This window comes from Echinops telfairi, unplaced genomic scaffold (assembly GCF_000313985.2).
Source record: "Echinops telfairi isolate 266 unplaced genomic scaffold, ASM31398v2 ScPeMD7_7468;HRSCAF=8506_2, whole genome shotgun sequence".
Lineage (NCBI taxonomy): Eukaryota > Metazoa > Chordata > Mammalia > Afrosoricida > Tenrecidae > Echinops > Echinops telfairi.
In genome coordinates, this window is record NW_022111371.1 from 633,676 (window position 1) to 650,424 (window position 16,749).

The 16,749-nt window shown below is 42.0% G+C and overlaps 1 protein-coding gene across 2 annotated transcripts in view; it reads left to right on the forward strand.

Moving 5' to 3' along the window:
* Positions 1-6,929: 6,929 nt before the first annotated feature.
* RAB28 (RAB28, member RAS oncogene family) overlaps positions 6,930-16,749 on the forward strand; it is a 74,819-nt gene continuing 64,999 nt past the window's right edge. Inside the window, exons 1-2 of one of the 2 annotated variants that reach the window (XM_004707758.3) lie at positions 6,930-7,173; positions 11,469-11,565. In XM_004707758.3, coding sequence (XP_004707815.1) covers positions 7,099-7,173; positions 11,469-11,565 — 172 coding nt within the window. In that variant the 5' untranslated portion in view covers positions 6,930-7,098. The remainder of the gene's footprint in view (positions 7,174-11,468; positions 11,566-16,749) is intronic. The other variant, XM_004707757.3, reaches the window with a different exon arrangement.

Consider the following 16,749-nt stretch of genomic DNA (forward strand, 5'->3'; position numbering starts at 1 on the left):
GAAAATGAGCTGATACCAAGGGCTCAAGTAGAAAGAAAATGTTTTGCAAATGATGGCAACATATGTACGAATGTGCTTGACACAATGAACTTATGTATCGATTGTGATAAGGGCTGTACAAGCCCCCAATAAAATGATTTAAAAAAAGGCAGTTGGGACTGGCTCCAGACAGTGTCATTGGTCCTTGGTTCATGCAGGAGCTCTGACGTTAGGAGCATTAAGGAGGTGATGTCGGCTCCTGGAGAGTCAAATTGTGCCTCTGGGTTTCTGGGACTGTAACACTCCCCCATCTTTTTTTTTCTTTTCTTTCAAACCACTTCATTAGGACCTAATCCAGACACCATACCATTCTATACTTCAACCATATCAAGCAGCGTTTACAATCGTTTTCACAAGCCAGACTGTAACCCTTTATGGGAGTGGAAAACCCTGCCGTTCTCCCAGGGAGCAGCTGGTGGTTTCAAACTGCTGACCCGGAGGATCACAGTCCAGTGCATACCCACTATGCCACCAGGACCCCTAACTGAACCATGGAGACATTAATCTCAAGGTTTCTAGGGTGGCTATTGTCTTTTTGCTCTAAAAACTCTGTCCTTTTACCCTTCCCCTAAGTCTCCAGCATGGGACCTTCCCATGGGCTCCCACCATTCGGTGACTTTCTCACTGTGGGACAAGAATATCGCTATTTTGGGTTTTGGGAGTGAGACCCCGGAGCTGCTGCTTAGCGAGTCACACAGTGGAGCTCAGGGCCGGGGATTTTCCCCTCAAGTGCTTCAGGTGTGACCCGAGAGCCTCCACATAATTGCAGCACAGCCAGGGGTGCCTCCTGGCCACCAGCTGCCTGGGCAGGGACTCATTTATCAGGGGGATTAGGACTCCACACATTAAAAAAAAATTTTTTTTTTAGACTACTGTGGCCATTTAAAGGAGGGAAGGCAGAGGAAGAGGAGTCTGGGGAACTAATTAGGAAGGAGTGGCTCCCCTCAGAGTCTTGACCTTAACCCCACTAGGAAAGTGTGGGATTTACTTTACCTAAGTAAGGAATGAATATAAATAGTGGGCAAAAATGCTGTGTGGTTAGGGTTCCAGCTCTAATGAACTGCCCTGATACCAAGGAAACACAGACCCACACACACCTGATAAGGTTTGAAAGTAACACTTAAGTGTGTAATCTCTTGCACTTTTCTGATAAGAACACCGATTGAGACTATGACCAGTATATATAGGATATCATGCGGAAAACGTATTCCTTACTGAAAGATTGTTTTCTCTTACTCCCTGCTAACCAGTCGATTCTGACTCACAACAACCATATTGGGCAGAATAGAATTGGCCCTGTGAGTTTCTGAGACTGGGACTGTTTACAGGGGTAGAAAGGCTCCTCTTTCTCTCCGGAATGGCTAGTGGTTTCAAACTGCTGCCCTTGTGGTTAGCAGGACAATGTGCATCCACTAGGCCGCCAGGGCTCCACTACTTTCCTAACGGTATACAGATTGATGAGAAATAAGCTTGCTTCGTGCTAAAAATAATCTAGCAGCTGATTGATAGAATGATTGTTAGTGTAAAGTCAATTTTATAGTCACTTTTAATTCTTTTAAAAATTAGGTGTATGTGCAGGTGATTGTACAATTCTCCTTGATATGATTGAGTGATTAACTATTGCATTGTATGATGTGTAAATTACTTGCCAATAAAACGGTTGGCAGTAAAATAAAATAAAATATACTTTCAAAAAAATAAGGTGATAAAAAAAAATAAGGTGATATGTACAATGCATATGAAAAAGCATATGTAAGGTATATTGGATAACAATAACAATAGAATGTCTGTGTATCTAAGAAATAACATATTGCTAATACCATTAAGATTTGAGGGTTCCTCTTTTACTTATTTTTAACATTTTAACCACATTCTCTCTTTCTGAAAGGGGCATAGTGGGCTATGCATTGGGCGGCTAGCCTCAGGGTCACCATTTTGAGACCACCAGCCATTCTGCGGGCGGAAGACGGGCTTTCTACTCCCATAAGCTTTCCAGTCTCAGAAGGGTACACATGCAGTCCTTCTCTGTCCTGTAGGGTTACTATGAGTCAGAATTGACTCCATGCTAGTCAGTTTTTGTTTTTAGTTTCTCATCTTCTGATTTTTTTTCTTTTCGCTTCACCTTTCCTTATAGTCCCACTCATTCCAGGATCTTGTAGCGTGATCCTTTTCAGAGCAGTTGGTAGTGGTAACCAGGCACCATCTAGTTCTTATGGTCTCAAGGTTATGGAGGCTGATATATATGTGTCCATATGTCTTTTTATTGGCATACTAGTACTTTTATTGGCATATAAATCACATAGCATACAATTTAATCATTCAGTCAGATAAAGAAGAGTTGTGCGATCATCACCACAATCAATTTCAGGACATGTTCTGCTCTTATGGTTCTTAGCTCCCCATTTTCCCCAAGCCTCCCGTGCCATGCCCCTAGGTAGCTATGAATCCATGTCCCATCTCTATCGATTTACCTCTCCTAGATTTCACATGCAGAAAACCATATAAAACACAAATAAACAAAACCCAACAATGACAAAAGAGAGGAAAGCTTTAATAGAGAAGAAAGCAGAATATATTAAAAACTGAAACTTTAAAATGAGTCGAAAGGGAGATCTAATGATAAGGTGTTACATTTTCACCTAAGGACCTCTGATATAATCGACCGTGCGGGACTCTGTCTGATGACCAGGCTATTGGCATCCCTTGACTATGGTCAGAGGGAATTCACTGGGGGCGTAATCCATGTGGGGACCCTGCACATGGATTTTGGGCTGCACCTGTCCACCATCGTCATCTGCCAACCAGTATTCAGAATGGAAGCTCTGATACCATTCCCTCCCTTGTGTCTTGATTGTCATCACTTTTCTTCTCTCTGGATGGGGAGAGAAAAACAGTGGTAACTTAGATGACAGCCCATGAGCTTTGAAGACCCCAGCCACTACTTGCCAAATTACAATGTCGAACTTTGTCTTTCCGAACTATGTCATACCTATTAAACTTGGTGTCCCCCAAAGACTCTGATCCTGATCCCTTAAGTTTGGCAACTTGTTCCCTTGAGGGGTTTGAGTATGTCTGAGGAATTTTCCTAATTTTGTCCCTTGTGTGTTCTACCTCATCCTTGCATATAGTGGTGTATTCACGTGTCCTACTTTTATTTTACATACTTTGGACATGTTGTCAGGAGAGACCAGTCCCTGAAGGACAGCATGGTTTTTAAAGGGGAAGTTTGTAAGTGTGAGAAGCAGAAATTTGATCACTTCTCAAGTAGATCTCATTATAACAGGTGAACTGTAGGAAAAAAGCGGTCCCAATGTCCAGAAAGCTCTAATGAAAGACAAACATAACAAATACTAACATCTTGAAGAGTTGAGGAGTCAAATTGCTGGATCCTATTGTAACTCAAAATGGATTAACCAAAATGACAAAAACGTCAGAAGCAAACAAAGGGGTAATGCTTTATGATCTATTTTTTGACAATGGGTTCTTAGATATGAATAAACTGTTTCTGCTAGGTGCCATGGAGTCGGCTTTGACCCATAGTGACCCTATGCACAGAAGAACAAAACACTGCATGGTCCCGTGCCATCCCCACAAAAATCCAAGTCAGAACTAACTAGAGGACATCTAACAACAATGTCCCAAAGGACTCATTTTTGGGAAGTGTCATCTCAAGGTGATCTAAGATAATACTTTTTGAGAGTATGTCATGTGTTTGATCACCTCAAAATGGAATTTAACAGCACAGATAAGTGGAAACCAAAAGGGTACTGGTATGCAGTAGACAAGAGTTGTTGAAACAGGGTTTCAGAGGAGACTAAAAAAAGTCTTAGACTTTGGAGAATATTTGTGCCACTCAGTGGAATGGGGTAATTCAGAGTAGTCCTCACTCCAAACTCATCCACAATCATGCCTCCAGTAATATTTAGCATTTGTACCACAGCTCCTATCTTTCAAAGCACTTTCACACATATTACCTTGTTTAACCATGTCAGACCTGCTGGTAGGTTGTGGGAGGTGTAGTTTTCACAGCTGTGGAGGTGATTGGCAAACTCTCCTGCCCTAAAGATTTTTGGTTTTGTCTGGAGCTCTGCTTTCAGAATCAACGAAGCACATCCCCAGTCAATGAGGCGGAACTGTGGACAGCTGGGAATGGCGGCTTACAAACCAGCTCCATTACAAACAACAGTAGTTTTTCTCTTTTCCAACAAAGACTTTCAGATGATTATGAAACTCACAGGCTTTCTAGTGGAATTGACTAATCACATGTGAAATGACTGTTGGTAACTATTAGCCGGATGTTGTTATTCACCTATTTTCGCATCATTTTTGTTTTCAGATTCACTCTCAGAGTGTATATATATATAGACATGTTAGACATTCCTGGATTTTATTTACATACAATATCCAGGAATGTCTAGCATGGAACATGATAGTTCTCTGTAATCTATGTTAACGGCTATTAAACATTTGGTTTATATGATTCTAGGCTTACTTTACAATGCATTTACTGTCAGTGATAATAGGCATATAGGTAGAATTTTAATTTATAAGTAACATCCTGAAAATTGCTTAAAACTCGAGTGTATTTCAATGAATTATTAGAAGGATGGGTGGACCCACGCAACTCCTTACTGAGATCAAGGACTGAAATACTGCCGATATTCCAAGTCCTTTTCTCTCATGTCCCTCTCCCAATCACCACACTCTTTTCCGTCTTTACATGCAATCATTTAGACTTTTATTTATTTAAAAAAATCATTTTATTGGGGGTTCATACAACTCTTATTACAATCCATACATACATCCTAGACTTAATACCAGAGGTTACTTTATGAACTTTACGGAAGTGGAATCATGGAGCATAGCTTTTCAAATTCAATATCTTGATGACCATCTTGCATGTTATACCAAGTAGAAATCAATTCATTGTCATTGTTGCAGAATGTTGTTGTTGTTAGGTGGTGTTGGGACTATTTTGATTCACAGAGACCCTATTAGTACAACAGAAGGAAACATTGTTGCATCCTGAGTCACCCTGTGTGGTCATTCATGTTTGAGCCCGTTGTTGTAGGCCTTGTGTCAATTCATCTTTTGTTTATTCTTCTGGCAGTCCACCAAATAGTGAATGCTCCTTGTCAACAAAAGAATTCACAGCCATCAATTTCTTTTAGGATTTCCTTTTCTAGCTTTTGAGAAGAGCATCATGCTTGGTAAAGCAGAGTATCAGCGAAGTAGTGGGAGACCTTCAACGAGATGTTTGACATAGCTTCTACAATTATTGACTCAAACATAGTGATTCTGAGGATGGCACAGGGCTGGGTAGTGTTTTGTTCTATAGTACATATGATTGTTATGAACTGGAATTGCCTTGAGGACACCCAACAGCAACACATGTATGTAGTCTTTTGGCATTAGCTTTCTCCGCTCAATATTATGTTTCTAGGATGAATCCATGTGGTTGTCATTCATTCTTTTTCTCTGCTGTAAAGTATTTCCTGTGTAACTATGCCAAAATTGGATCCATTCTGCTGATGAATGCCTTTGGCTATTTTTTTCTAATGAAAACAAATCTATGAAAATTGTGGCACATGTCTCCTGGTACATTGTGCATGCAATTTCATAGAGTACTTACCTAGGAGCTGAATTTCTGGGTCACAGAGTGTTTAGACCTTCAACTTTACAAGATAATGCCAACAGGAGCAGTTCTACCCTGTCCGAGGAGGTCGTTCTGAATCCATGGCAGGCAGTGAGTCATTTCCATTGGCTGCTTTATTTTCAGGAGATAACTAGGCCTTTCTTCCTAGTCCGTCTTGATCTGGAAGCTCAGCTGCAACTCGTTCGGAGTCAGCCAAAGCCTGCATTGATTGACAGGCGGTGGCTTGCATGTGTGGGTCATTGGCAAGGGGTTGAACCCAGGCTTCTCCTATGGAAGGTTGAGAATTTTACCACTGCCCCCATCTAGCTGTCATGACTGCATTGAGAATCTTATGAGCAATGTTTAAGCAGAAAATCAGGGCACGCATTCCCCTAGCTGCCCGAGTGATGACGTCATATAGTCCTGCATCGTCCCCACTCGCTCTGCTTACTTGAGAAAGAACGTGAAGAAGGCAAATAACGTGTGATTGTGAAAAATCGCGTGGACTCCGCTTTTGATCCTCAGGCATCTCTGGCCAACATCCGTGCTGTGAGGGAGGCATGCCTAATGAATGGAATCATCGGATTCTCCGTGGACCAGGCAGGAAGACAAGGGTTTGCGAGCGCGAAAAGCAGAGACTGCGCCAGGTTCAAAGCTCGCATTGCCTTCATTACACTCGTGGCTGCTACTGCAGCTTCTTTGTCCCGCGGCGCCCGACACAAGCACCGGCTCTTTCCGACTCCGCAGTGGCCGCAGCTCGGGCTCGGTCTCCCCGGGGCTGAGACTTCCCGAGGGCAGACGGGTCTGCGGCCCGCTCTGCCAGGTAACGAGCGTCCCGGGTACCCAGAGACAGGCCCCGCCCCCACGCCGCCCCGCCCACTACCTGCATCCATGGCAACCGCAGCACGCCGTCCAGGCGTCTCCCCGCCCCTCCAACTCTGGACTGAACCATTCGTCTGAGGGACAGTCTACAGTAGGGCAGGAAACACAGGACTTTCAGAGAACCCAGGCGAGACACTCCATTATCATATTTCCGCCTATTTTTAACTGAATACGGTAGCTTTTCCTCTATCCAACGGTCTACGCAAGGGAGCGACGCGTTTCGACTTGCTGTCTGGGAAGCACCCCTGCGGCTGTGCGACGAGTGGTGCAGCTCGCCCGGAGGGTTCGCGGTCGGCGCGGGTTGGCCAGAAGACAGGGGCACGTACCGACGTAGCGCGCAGGGGGCGGGGAGGCCGGGAGGCGGGCAAGATGGCTCCCGGCGAGTGATTCGCCCCGGATCCCACCAACCGCCGCGGATAGCCCCGGGGCGGGGGGTCCTGCCTGCAGGGCCGCCTTTTCTCTCCTCCCCCGCCCCCGGAGGCCCGTTCCCGCCGCTCTGCCCTCCATCTCGGGCAGGGGGCGGGCCTGCTTCCCGGGACATCATGTCGGACTCTGAGGAGGAGAGCCAGGACCGGCAACTGAAAATCGTCGTGTTGGGGGACGGCACCTCCGGGAAGGTCAGTCCTCGCACCGGCCCGCCGTGCTGGGCCTGCGGGAGCCCGGGCGTGGCCCGGCGTCTCTCGGCTTCCGCCCGCCGCCGGGGGTCACCTGGTACCCGGAGCCCGGCCGGAGCTCTTAGGCCCGAGCCCACCCGGCGGTGCCTGGGAGCGGGACCCGAAGCGGGTGCCCGGCGGACGCGGACTAGGGCTGTGCACCCATCTCCCCCCAGGATCCCCCCCGCCGAAAAATAAATAAAAAAGGAAAAAAGTCACTTCCCAACTTGCCGATCACAAATACCTCCTTCACCTTCCCAAGGCTCGGACAGCCTCGTTTCGCAGGGCAGCTTTCCAGAACTGGCAAGGATCTGCCAAGCCATTTGACCCCGGCTTCCTTCCGGGGGTGAGGGTCACCAAACCTCTTGTGCCCCCTCCGCAGCATGGATTTGGGGGGCACTTCCAGGGCGTGGGGTGACACCCCGCCGTAAACGTTAGCGGCTGCTCTCAGGGTCTCCACTCAGCTCCTGACAGCGCACGCATGTACTCACCTGTTATTTTCTGGTGAAGCTGCGGGCCAGATGGAGGGGGCGCTAGAAGGAAGCAAGCAGTGCCCTCCAGCCAGCCAGACGTGACCTCCAGGGCAGGGTTCTTAACCCGGGTCTGGGGACCTGGAAGCGACCTTGCCTGGTACCTGCTCAGGGAAGCCATTGGCTGTCAAAGAGCTCTGTGGCCCCCCCCCCCCCAAAAAAAAAAAAAAAAAAGGGAGCTAAGACCTTCCTCAAGGTGCCGTCACACCTTCCCTTTCTGTCTATTTCATGGAGTCTTGCCAAAGTGTGTCCCCCCCCTTCAGTGTTCCAGTGCGGGGTGCGAATTGCTCCCACCTTCCAGCAGATTTCTGGAGTGACAGCCTCCCTTGGCAGCGGGCAGCACGCTGAGATGGGAGATTTTTAGGCCCGAGGGGACAGGTGTAATTCTGTTGTTTGGGGTATTTGGTTAATGGTTTCCTGCCTTGCTGGATACATTGTGACTGATTTTTATTGCTCCGGAAAGCAACTCCTTGGGCTCTGGTTACCTTTCATCTTGGGGGGCTGGGGTGGGTGGGGCGGGGAGTATGTGTGCATGGGGTGGGGGGCACAAGGACGGGAAGAGAACTTGGGATCATTTTCTGTTATGCGACAGTAGATGGGTTTTTGGACACTCCAAAACCACCTTTGTATGGGTGGATTGTTATAAACCATACAATATCATTCCTAACACTTTACTTGGGGGTGGGGAGGAGTTATATTTTGATAGTTTTTCTGAGAACTTAGATTTCCGTTTGAAGGACACCTAAAACATTTACTAAATCGTATCCATAGGAGTTTATTTCCTGCTTGACATAATAACGTGTAAAAATTACGGATGCACTCATATAGAAACTGGAGAACTGACCCTCCTACACTCCATCATGTCTCTGGCTTCTTTGTTTCCCCCCGTAGTTCTCTGCTATTCAACAGGTAATAGGAGCCTTGAGGGTGCGGTGGTTAGAAGCCCTGGCTGTTAACTGAAAGCCTGGTGGTTTGAATCCTCAAGTCGCTCTGAGGGAGAAAGATATGGGAGTCTACTTCCATAAAGGTTATAGCCTGGGAGACCCTGCCTGGCAGGTCTATACTAGCCTGTAGGGTCGCTAGGAGACCAAATCAAATTGCCAATAGTGGGGGTCCTGGTATACTGGGGTTAGTTGAAAATCGTTCCTAATTTTATATAGAGTTTTTCATTTAACTTGATCGTACAGAGTTCTCCCATGTTGGGTAGTCTACGTGTATTTTAAGACCTCCTTGAAATTCTGTCCAGTGTAGAAGAGAGCTTCATTTAAACATTTCCACACGGTTCACTGAGGACTAACTACCCTTGTGCATATCATAGTGGTGGTATTCTGCTGTGCTGGCTTCGTCTTCATTGTTTTGATCAAATAATCCCTTTGTACACCATAGTAGCTAAATGACTGGAGTCTGCCTTTTTATTCATGTTATATTTTAACCCCCAACTCCCATTCAGCTCCTCAATTATTGGTAGCTACTAGCCTTCCCATTCCCGGCCCCCTCTCCACCTGGGTCCTCTTCACCCTTGTCTGTATCCTGATTTAATTTCTGGCCATTTTTGCTAGCATTGTTTTCTTGCTCATTCTAATGGTGGGCACTTCTCAATCTGTACTGACAGAAGCAGTGGAGAACGGCCATGGCCACTGATAGTTTCCCCAGGAATATTTAACTCCTCTTCCCTAGAAACAAAGTGTTCGTTTTGCCCTGTTCTGATTCATACTTATTGATTATATTGCATATTGATACGATTTTGTATATGAAAAAACCTGCCTCGATGGGGTCTTTTTTTGTGTAAGTACATGTAGTATGACTAAAAATTGTTAGCACATTTTTCTTCAAACAAAAATGAGACTCAGATAAAAATATTCTAGGTATGATGGAGGCTTGTTCACGTTGTGTGATTATTTAATTTAACTAGGGCATGTGTACAGAGAAAGTGCTGAATGTGCGAGATGGCACAGTCAGTTATCTGGAGAGGAAGGTGTCCGTCCCTGGCAACAGGTCAGGAGATGCTGTGGTAAGAACCCCCTTAGAGTCCCCCGTTGCTGGTGGGCTATACCTTTGGTATTTTATTTCAATGGAAAATGCTTGCTTTATATCTGCCTCAAAAATGTGAAGGTGTGCTATTCCAAAGTTTCAAAAACTATAGATTTTCTTTGAAATTAGTAGGAAAATACCAAGTTGAGAATCTTAAATGAAAGTGAAAAATTACCTTAGAAATGACCGCATGATGATGTTACCTGTGCCTTGAGAGTCACTCTGACTTCTGAAAGCAATTCAGGCACCCACACAGTAAACACTCTGTACTATCTGATGTGAGCGGGATAGTTTCCTCTAGAACTGCTTTTGTGCTCTCTTAAACCAGTTCCGTGGTACTCTTAAGGTTACACGAAAACCAAAAGACTTTAAAAAGGAATGCTTACCTTTTTTTATCCTGCTCTTTCAGTTTTGATCTTGTTGCTGTAAGCTTTGAGGAAGTCAGATCTGTTTTCCCTCTGGTGCCATGCGGTTGGTTGATAATGTTAACAGAACACCTTTCAGATAGTAATGCTCAATAAACATTTGGCCAACCATTCTAGAAATTAACTTTAAATACTGAATATTGCCGTATGTAAAAATTTGGAGTTAGGGTGCCCAAATGACTATTTGTGTAAAAATTCTGGTTCTTAAGTCAAAAGGAATTTTAAGTCTTCTTTGAAGGAATTGTAATTAGGGCCCAGGTTCTTTTCCCATTGCTCTTATTACATCCTAATGAACTATGATACGGGATCTTGACAACTTACCTTATTTTTCATTATTTTAAGAGCTGACATCTCGTTTTAACTTTTTTTTTTTTGAGGGCTACTTTCTCTTAGCTTTTTGAAAAACCTCTCTTGATGAACATAAATGCGTAGTAAGACTGCTTTTTCTTTTCTTGGGAAGAATTAATTATTAATTAATACTAATAATGCATTGAAAATGTTTAGGGACCTCTCTGAACTATTGTGTTGGCTCGTGTGGATGTTGATTCTGCTTGGTTAGGAAGTGACCCTCTTACAGAAAACACCAGGGCTTTTTCCCTCCCTAATAACACTTGGATTTTCATTTTAAAAAGTTGATGCCTATCTGCTCTGGTTATAATGCCCTTGTAATTTTGTCACTCTGATTCTTGGCCTGGAAGCCACTTACGTTATCTGCTTCACATTAATCATAAGAGTACCAAGGTCTATTATCAGCTATCCTACAGACTCATTTTTATTTAGTATCTTTAATAGGAACAAAACTGAGACATTTAAAAGATGCTTCCCGTGGTGGGGGGAAAAATAGGCATTCAGTAAGCAGGCTCTCCTTATTTTGTAATTGTTCTTATTATCAGGAGCATAGGCTACTTTTGATATTTAGCCTTGGAAGTGAAATTTAGAATTCTTCATAGTTCAAGATCTTGAACCATGCTCTTTTAATTTTTCCTACTAATAAATCTTAAATTTTGTTTCACAGTCGGGAGAATGAACTTGACAATCAGGATTAGCATTGCCCTCTTCTTTCCCCCCATCGTGCCCCCATCACAATTGGCCTGTGCGATTTACGGCTCTGCTCTCCCTTGCTGTGTAACTGTTTGGAACTGCTTCCCATTGCTTCTTGGGTTAATGGCTGTGTATGTGTTAAGCTTCTTAAATGAAATTGAGTAATGTTTTTGTGCTAACATTTTCTAAAACATAAATTAATTCTGATATTCTGTACTTCAATTTTTTTTAGACTTCTTTAGTTACGTACTTTGCTCAAGAGACATTTGCGAAAGAGTACAAACAAACTATAGGACTGGATTTCTTTTTGAGAAGGATAACCTTGCCAGGTAAGAGACTAAAAATTTTAACACAGAAGATTGTGCAAATCTTACAATAAGAGACACAATGCTGAATTGTGTAAGAGAATTTGTGGCTGTATGGAAATACAAACAATCAATAAATCTAGTTTGGGGAAGCGAACTTTCATCAGCAGCTACCCTGGAGGCATACTGACTGTGGGTGTGAGGAAAAAAAAAAAAGAACTAATGCCACCCCCACCCCCCTTCCTTTTTGGGCTACTATACATTTTCCAGAGATAAACTATACTTGCTTTTAAAATTCTAAAACATTGAAAAGAAATCCAACACTGTCCATTTGTCAGCAGATAATGTATTAACTAAATGTGAAAAGATTGGGAAGGATTATTTTAAAAAATATTATTTTGATTAGACTCTGCCAGAGTGTTTTGTTTGCAAGTTGGAACAGAAGTATAATGTAGCTGTGGAACTTCTGTACTCTAATATGTGAATGCTGTTTTATGCAAGGCAGCATGAAATTGCTGGCATTTAATAGACCACTAAAATTTAGGGTCCCCAGGCACTCATAAAAATACAGTTTGAGCATTCAAGATGTTTCAGTTCACCATGCAAAGAAACTATTTAGATGCCAGTTGCAGCACATTTTGTGGGAAATACAGGGAAATAATAACAAAAAAGAGTGGCTTCTGTTTTAAGTTAGTTTCGGAACAATTGGGGCTTTAAAATACTCTGTCCATTCACTTGCACTGGTCAAGTTAAACGTGTGCCAGTTTTTATTAGAAGCTGTTTATCTTCACTGACTCTGTAAGCCAGTCCATCCCTCCTCTCCCTCCTCTCAGAGGAAACACATTCGAATAAAGCAGTTGCAAGTGTGATGTCACATTCATTCATTGGAACGTGAGGGATATTGTGGGAAGGGGTTTCATAAATTCGAATATTATTGAAATATGCTAACCTCTCAAACACCTCATTTATCAGACAGCTCCCACGAAAGTTTTAAAGCAGCTAATGAAACCTCTTGGTAATTGCAGGTATTCCGTGAATCTCATTAGTATAATACTTGGATAGATTTTATTCTGCTACCAATGAAAAATAGGTTAGAAGGTTTCGAATTAGAAAAGAATTCTGATTTTTCCATGACTTAACTTATTGTTCAGCAAGCGGTTTAATGAGAAACACGTGTGTATTTTGTTTCACTTGGGTTTTAATGTATTCAAAGCTGAAAATCGCATTTTAAAAAAATTATCCTTACCATTAATGACAAGCTAATGCTACATTTAGAATGTCAACCTATACCACGCAGTAGCATAGACATACACAAATTCTATAATATGAATACTGAAAACATTTTTCAGTTTTTTTTGGGGGGGTCTATAGGGTGGGGAAATGCCAATTATATATGTTGTATATATAATCTAGATGTAGTTTTAGTTATTAGCTGTTTTGTTATGATTCTTAATTACCAAAAGTACCAACTTTCTGTCCCTTAATGTTGTTTAATCTTTATGATTTTTTTGTTGAAATGCCTATATAAGAAGCAAACATTTTTTGGGACATTTTATAGGATGGGGCTTCAAAAACTTCATCATAAAATTCTATTTCTTTTAATGCTTTATTTTTTCATGAACTTTTTGAAGCCCCCTCATATACGTTATATATTAAATTTTATGTTGATTTCTGATCTGTGGCACATTCCTGCAGTTTTTACATTTTGTTTATGAGTCAGCATTGACTCAATAGTAGTGAGTTTGGTTTGGTTTTTATTTTGTAGAAGAGTTTGATATTTTCGGAATCCAAATTTGTAGCATAAGATTTAAATATTAGAATAAGAAAGCACTTAGATTATGAAGTGACAATAGGAGGTAGATATACTTAATGAATGTATCTTTTCATTTTCCTGATTAAGTTTTTATTTTGGTGGGCAGAGATGCAGAAAGAGATTTTTAAAAAGATAGTGGTTTTATGCTACGTAGTAGACTAAAAAACGTAGTAGAAATTTCATGGTTTTAATACATGTTAATTTTATATACTTAAAATGAACAGATTAAGAAATGAGTGAATAGGTTACTAGACTCATATCATGCCTTTTATGTCATTTAACCCTAGTATTAATTCATTGTAAGTGTCAAATGTAGAGCCTTACTGTTTGTGTCCTTTCCTAAAACATTCCGGCAGCCTTCTTGCAGTCGGAAGATCAACTGTTTGTCAGGGTTCTAGGAAGTCTGCTGCCCACTAGGAGAGCTGGGTTGGGAATACCTTCTGTCTATCTAGTCGCATTCTCTTCACGCATGCTTTCAAGGCCATTACTTTGCAAATACTCATCCATTTCAGTGTATTTCACGATCCGGTATGCTGTATAGTCTGGATGCAACCACTGTGCAGATTTTACTGCTTAAAATAGTGTATCTGCTAGTCAGAGATTCTGCTGATAGAGCTGCTTAAGAGCCTTAGTCAAAATACTCTCAGGAAGCTTGTGGGTACAGACCAGTAAACAGCCTTCTACTGTGAGAAGGATTTCTAAGTCTTCAGTACAAGAAGTGGGCAGACTTGTGTTTTTAGTTCCATCATGACTATGCAGCACTTTAAGTAAGGTTAACCGAAGCGTCAAGTGTACTTTTACAAGGTCACTGTCGGATCCTCTCGGTGTCTTTGATTCAGACCAAAAACAACGTACCTGTATTTGTCACCTCATTTATTTCATTTTCTCTCCAGTCATGGGGTGTTTTCTTATAGAGGAGCAGGAGTGTTTGGTAGCCTTATGCAGTGGGGGTTACATACTTCCCTCACAGTGGGACATGTAAACTAGGTGGAGACGTGATTGCTTCATGCTGTGATACTGATTCCATGAATATGCTCACAAAGCTCTGTCGGTGTGTCATTTTGAAAAGAGGTCTGTAGACCAGCCATGTTTATGCTTGCAACAACCAAAATGAGGATGGATTTGAACCAAATCTTTCCGTGTTTTGTTCCCCCAACAGGGAAGCTCCATTTTATATTTTATTTGTTGATAAACCAACATTTCAAGGTGGAAATTCATGTTTTGTTACTAGACATATGAAATAACTATGACATTAAAATCACTTGTTAAAGCTCTAGTTAGTGAAACCGCTTCTTTTTTTTTTTTCCCAGTGTAGTATATTAGTAAGCTCCCAGCAATACAAGCATTTGGGCTGCTAACTGCAAGGTCGGCAGTTTAAACCCACTAGTTGTCAGTTGCTGCTTGGGAGCAAGATGAGGCTGTCTGATCCCATAAAGATTCAATCTCAAAAATCCTCTGTAGGATCACTGTAAGTCAGAATTGATTTGATGACAGTGGGGTTGTCAGCAATACATAGCTACTTTTCCTCTCTCAGTCAGTAGCATGTAAAGAAGAATAAAAACAATAATAACAACATTGAAAAACAGGTTTATTTGGAAAGGTATGGGTTTTAAAAGTGCCCCCTCCCACCCATCCCCCTACATACATGAATGTAAACTCTTCAGGCTGCAGACAATTGATTGGAAGGTTTATGATCATAAAGTGTGGTCAGAATGTGGGAACATTCAAAGAAGGCCATGTTTCTGTTGTCATCTTTTTTGAGTTTAACTTAGGTGTAGGTTTACGGAGCAGACCATCAGCCAGTCTTCCTTTCAGAGTTCTTGATGCGAGCATAAGCAGTAGAGATTATTGGCTGCAGAGAAAATGGGAATCTGCCACGTCTTTTACTGATTATTAAGTGTTGTCTAAAATACTATTTAGATTCTATAAAAGTTAATATTGTGAAATGTTATTGGGAGAAGGCAAGCAAATGAATTTTGTAAAGAATTTTGCAAGTTGATGGGGACAGTTTTGTAAGTAAACTGTTTACCCAGGGCCATCAGATTCTCTTCCTCTAGCAGTGAGTTGGGATCAACTCAGCCACAGCAGGGTTTAGTGATGGCTAGTCCTTTCTGACCTGTTTAATGAATCTGACGCAGTCTTTCTTATAAGGATGAATCTTGAAAAATTCAGATCTTGGAGACATTGAGTTTATAAAGTTGTTGGACAGATCTTAGCCTGTGACATTCCGCTTTTCGTATTTATAGGGGTTTAAACACACTGTGGTCATAACTCTGCGAATGTTGACAGTGTGTGCATTTGGGAATGGTGCCGGAGGTGGGGGGTAAGCTTCAGTTGCTCTCATTAACGCTAATGGAAGTTCCTCATGTAAATCCTCTACATGCTGGCAGATGGAACAGACCTCTGGCCAAATAATGGAAAGATTGTAATGCAGACTCAACACAACGCAGGGTTCAGTGCAAAAACTCTACTGGTTAATCCAGTGTGGTACTTTCTTTTCAGTTAGTTATTCAAGTGAATAACTTTCTCTGATTTTAGTTTTTTATATTGCTACATTAAAAGTTTTTTTTTAATGCATGAAAAGTTTTGAAACAAACTTACTGGAGATAAAATTGATGTACTTTTAAGAGAAGGAAAGCTTGAAATGTTGAACAAAAAATGTATAGGTGACATAGGCCTGGCCTTGTGGAATTCAGGCAGAGGTTGCATTGATAAAAGAGACCAGCTTACCTTGTACGTTTTTGTAATGACCAAATGCTGAAGTACCTTTTAGGGATTGTCGGTTAGTATTGTAGAATGCGTCTGTAAGGCTTGTGTGGAATAACGCAGTTACACTGTCTCATGAAGGCATTCAGGTACGTGTTGAGAATTTCTTTCAGATGAAGTGCTCGGAACAGGTTTGAGTGCAGCATATTTAGTGATCTGCTGGCTATTTGTCTGACATCGCTTTTCCAGGGGGCTGTGAAATGTGTTTGTGTTTTATAGCTTAAATTTGCAAACAGGTAGTTTTTAAATCATGTTTGCCATTACCTATAAAAGCTGATGTTCAAATAAAATTCTTTCATTCAAGTGAATGAAAGTGTATTTCTGTAGTACATTATTTTTCTGCGAGCTATAGAACCAACAGAGTTTAGAACCTACAGACAAAACCCACGTGTGTGATTGGGTTGGTTAATATCTCCCAAGTTTCGCTTCTATGTCTTACTTACCTCACTGTCCATGTGGTTTACTACATTATAGTGCCTTTTAAAGATGTAGATGCATTTTTTTAGGGTTTAAGTTTGTTCATTAAACGTTACTTTCTTTTTCTCCTTTTTGAGGACGATTGTGAATGTGGTTCCGTGGACTTGGAGTATGAGTTCTCATGCAACGTAATTTGCTTTTCAACCATCTGA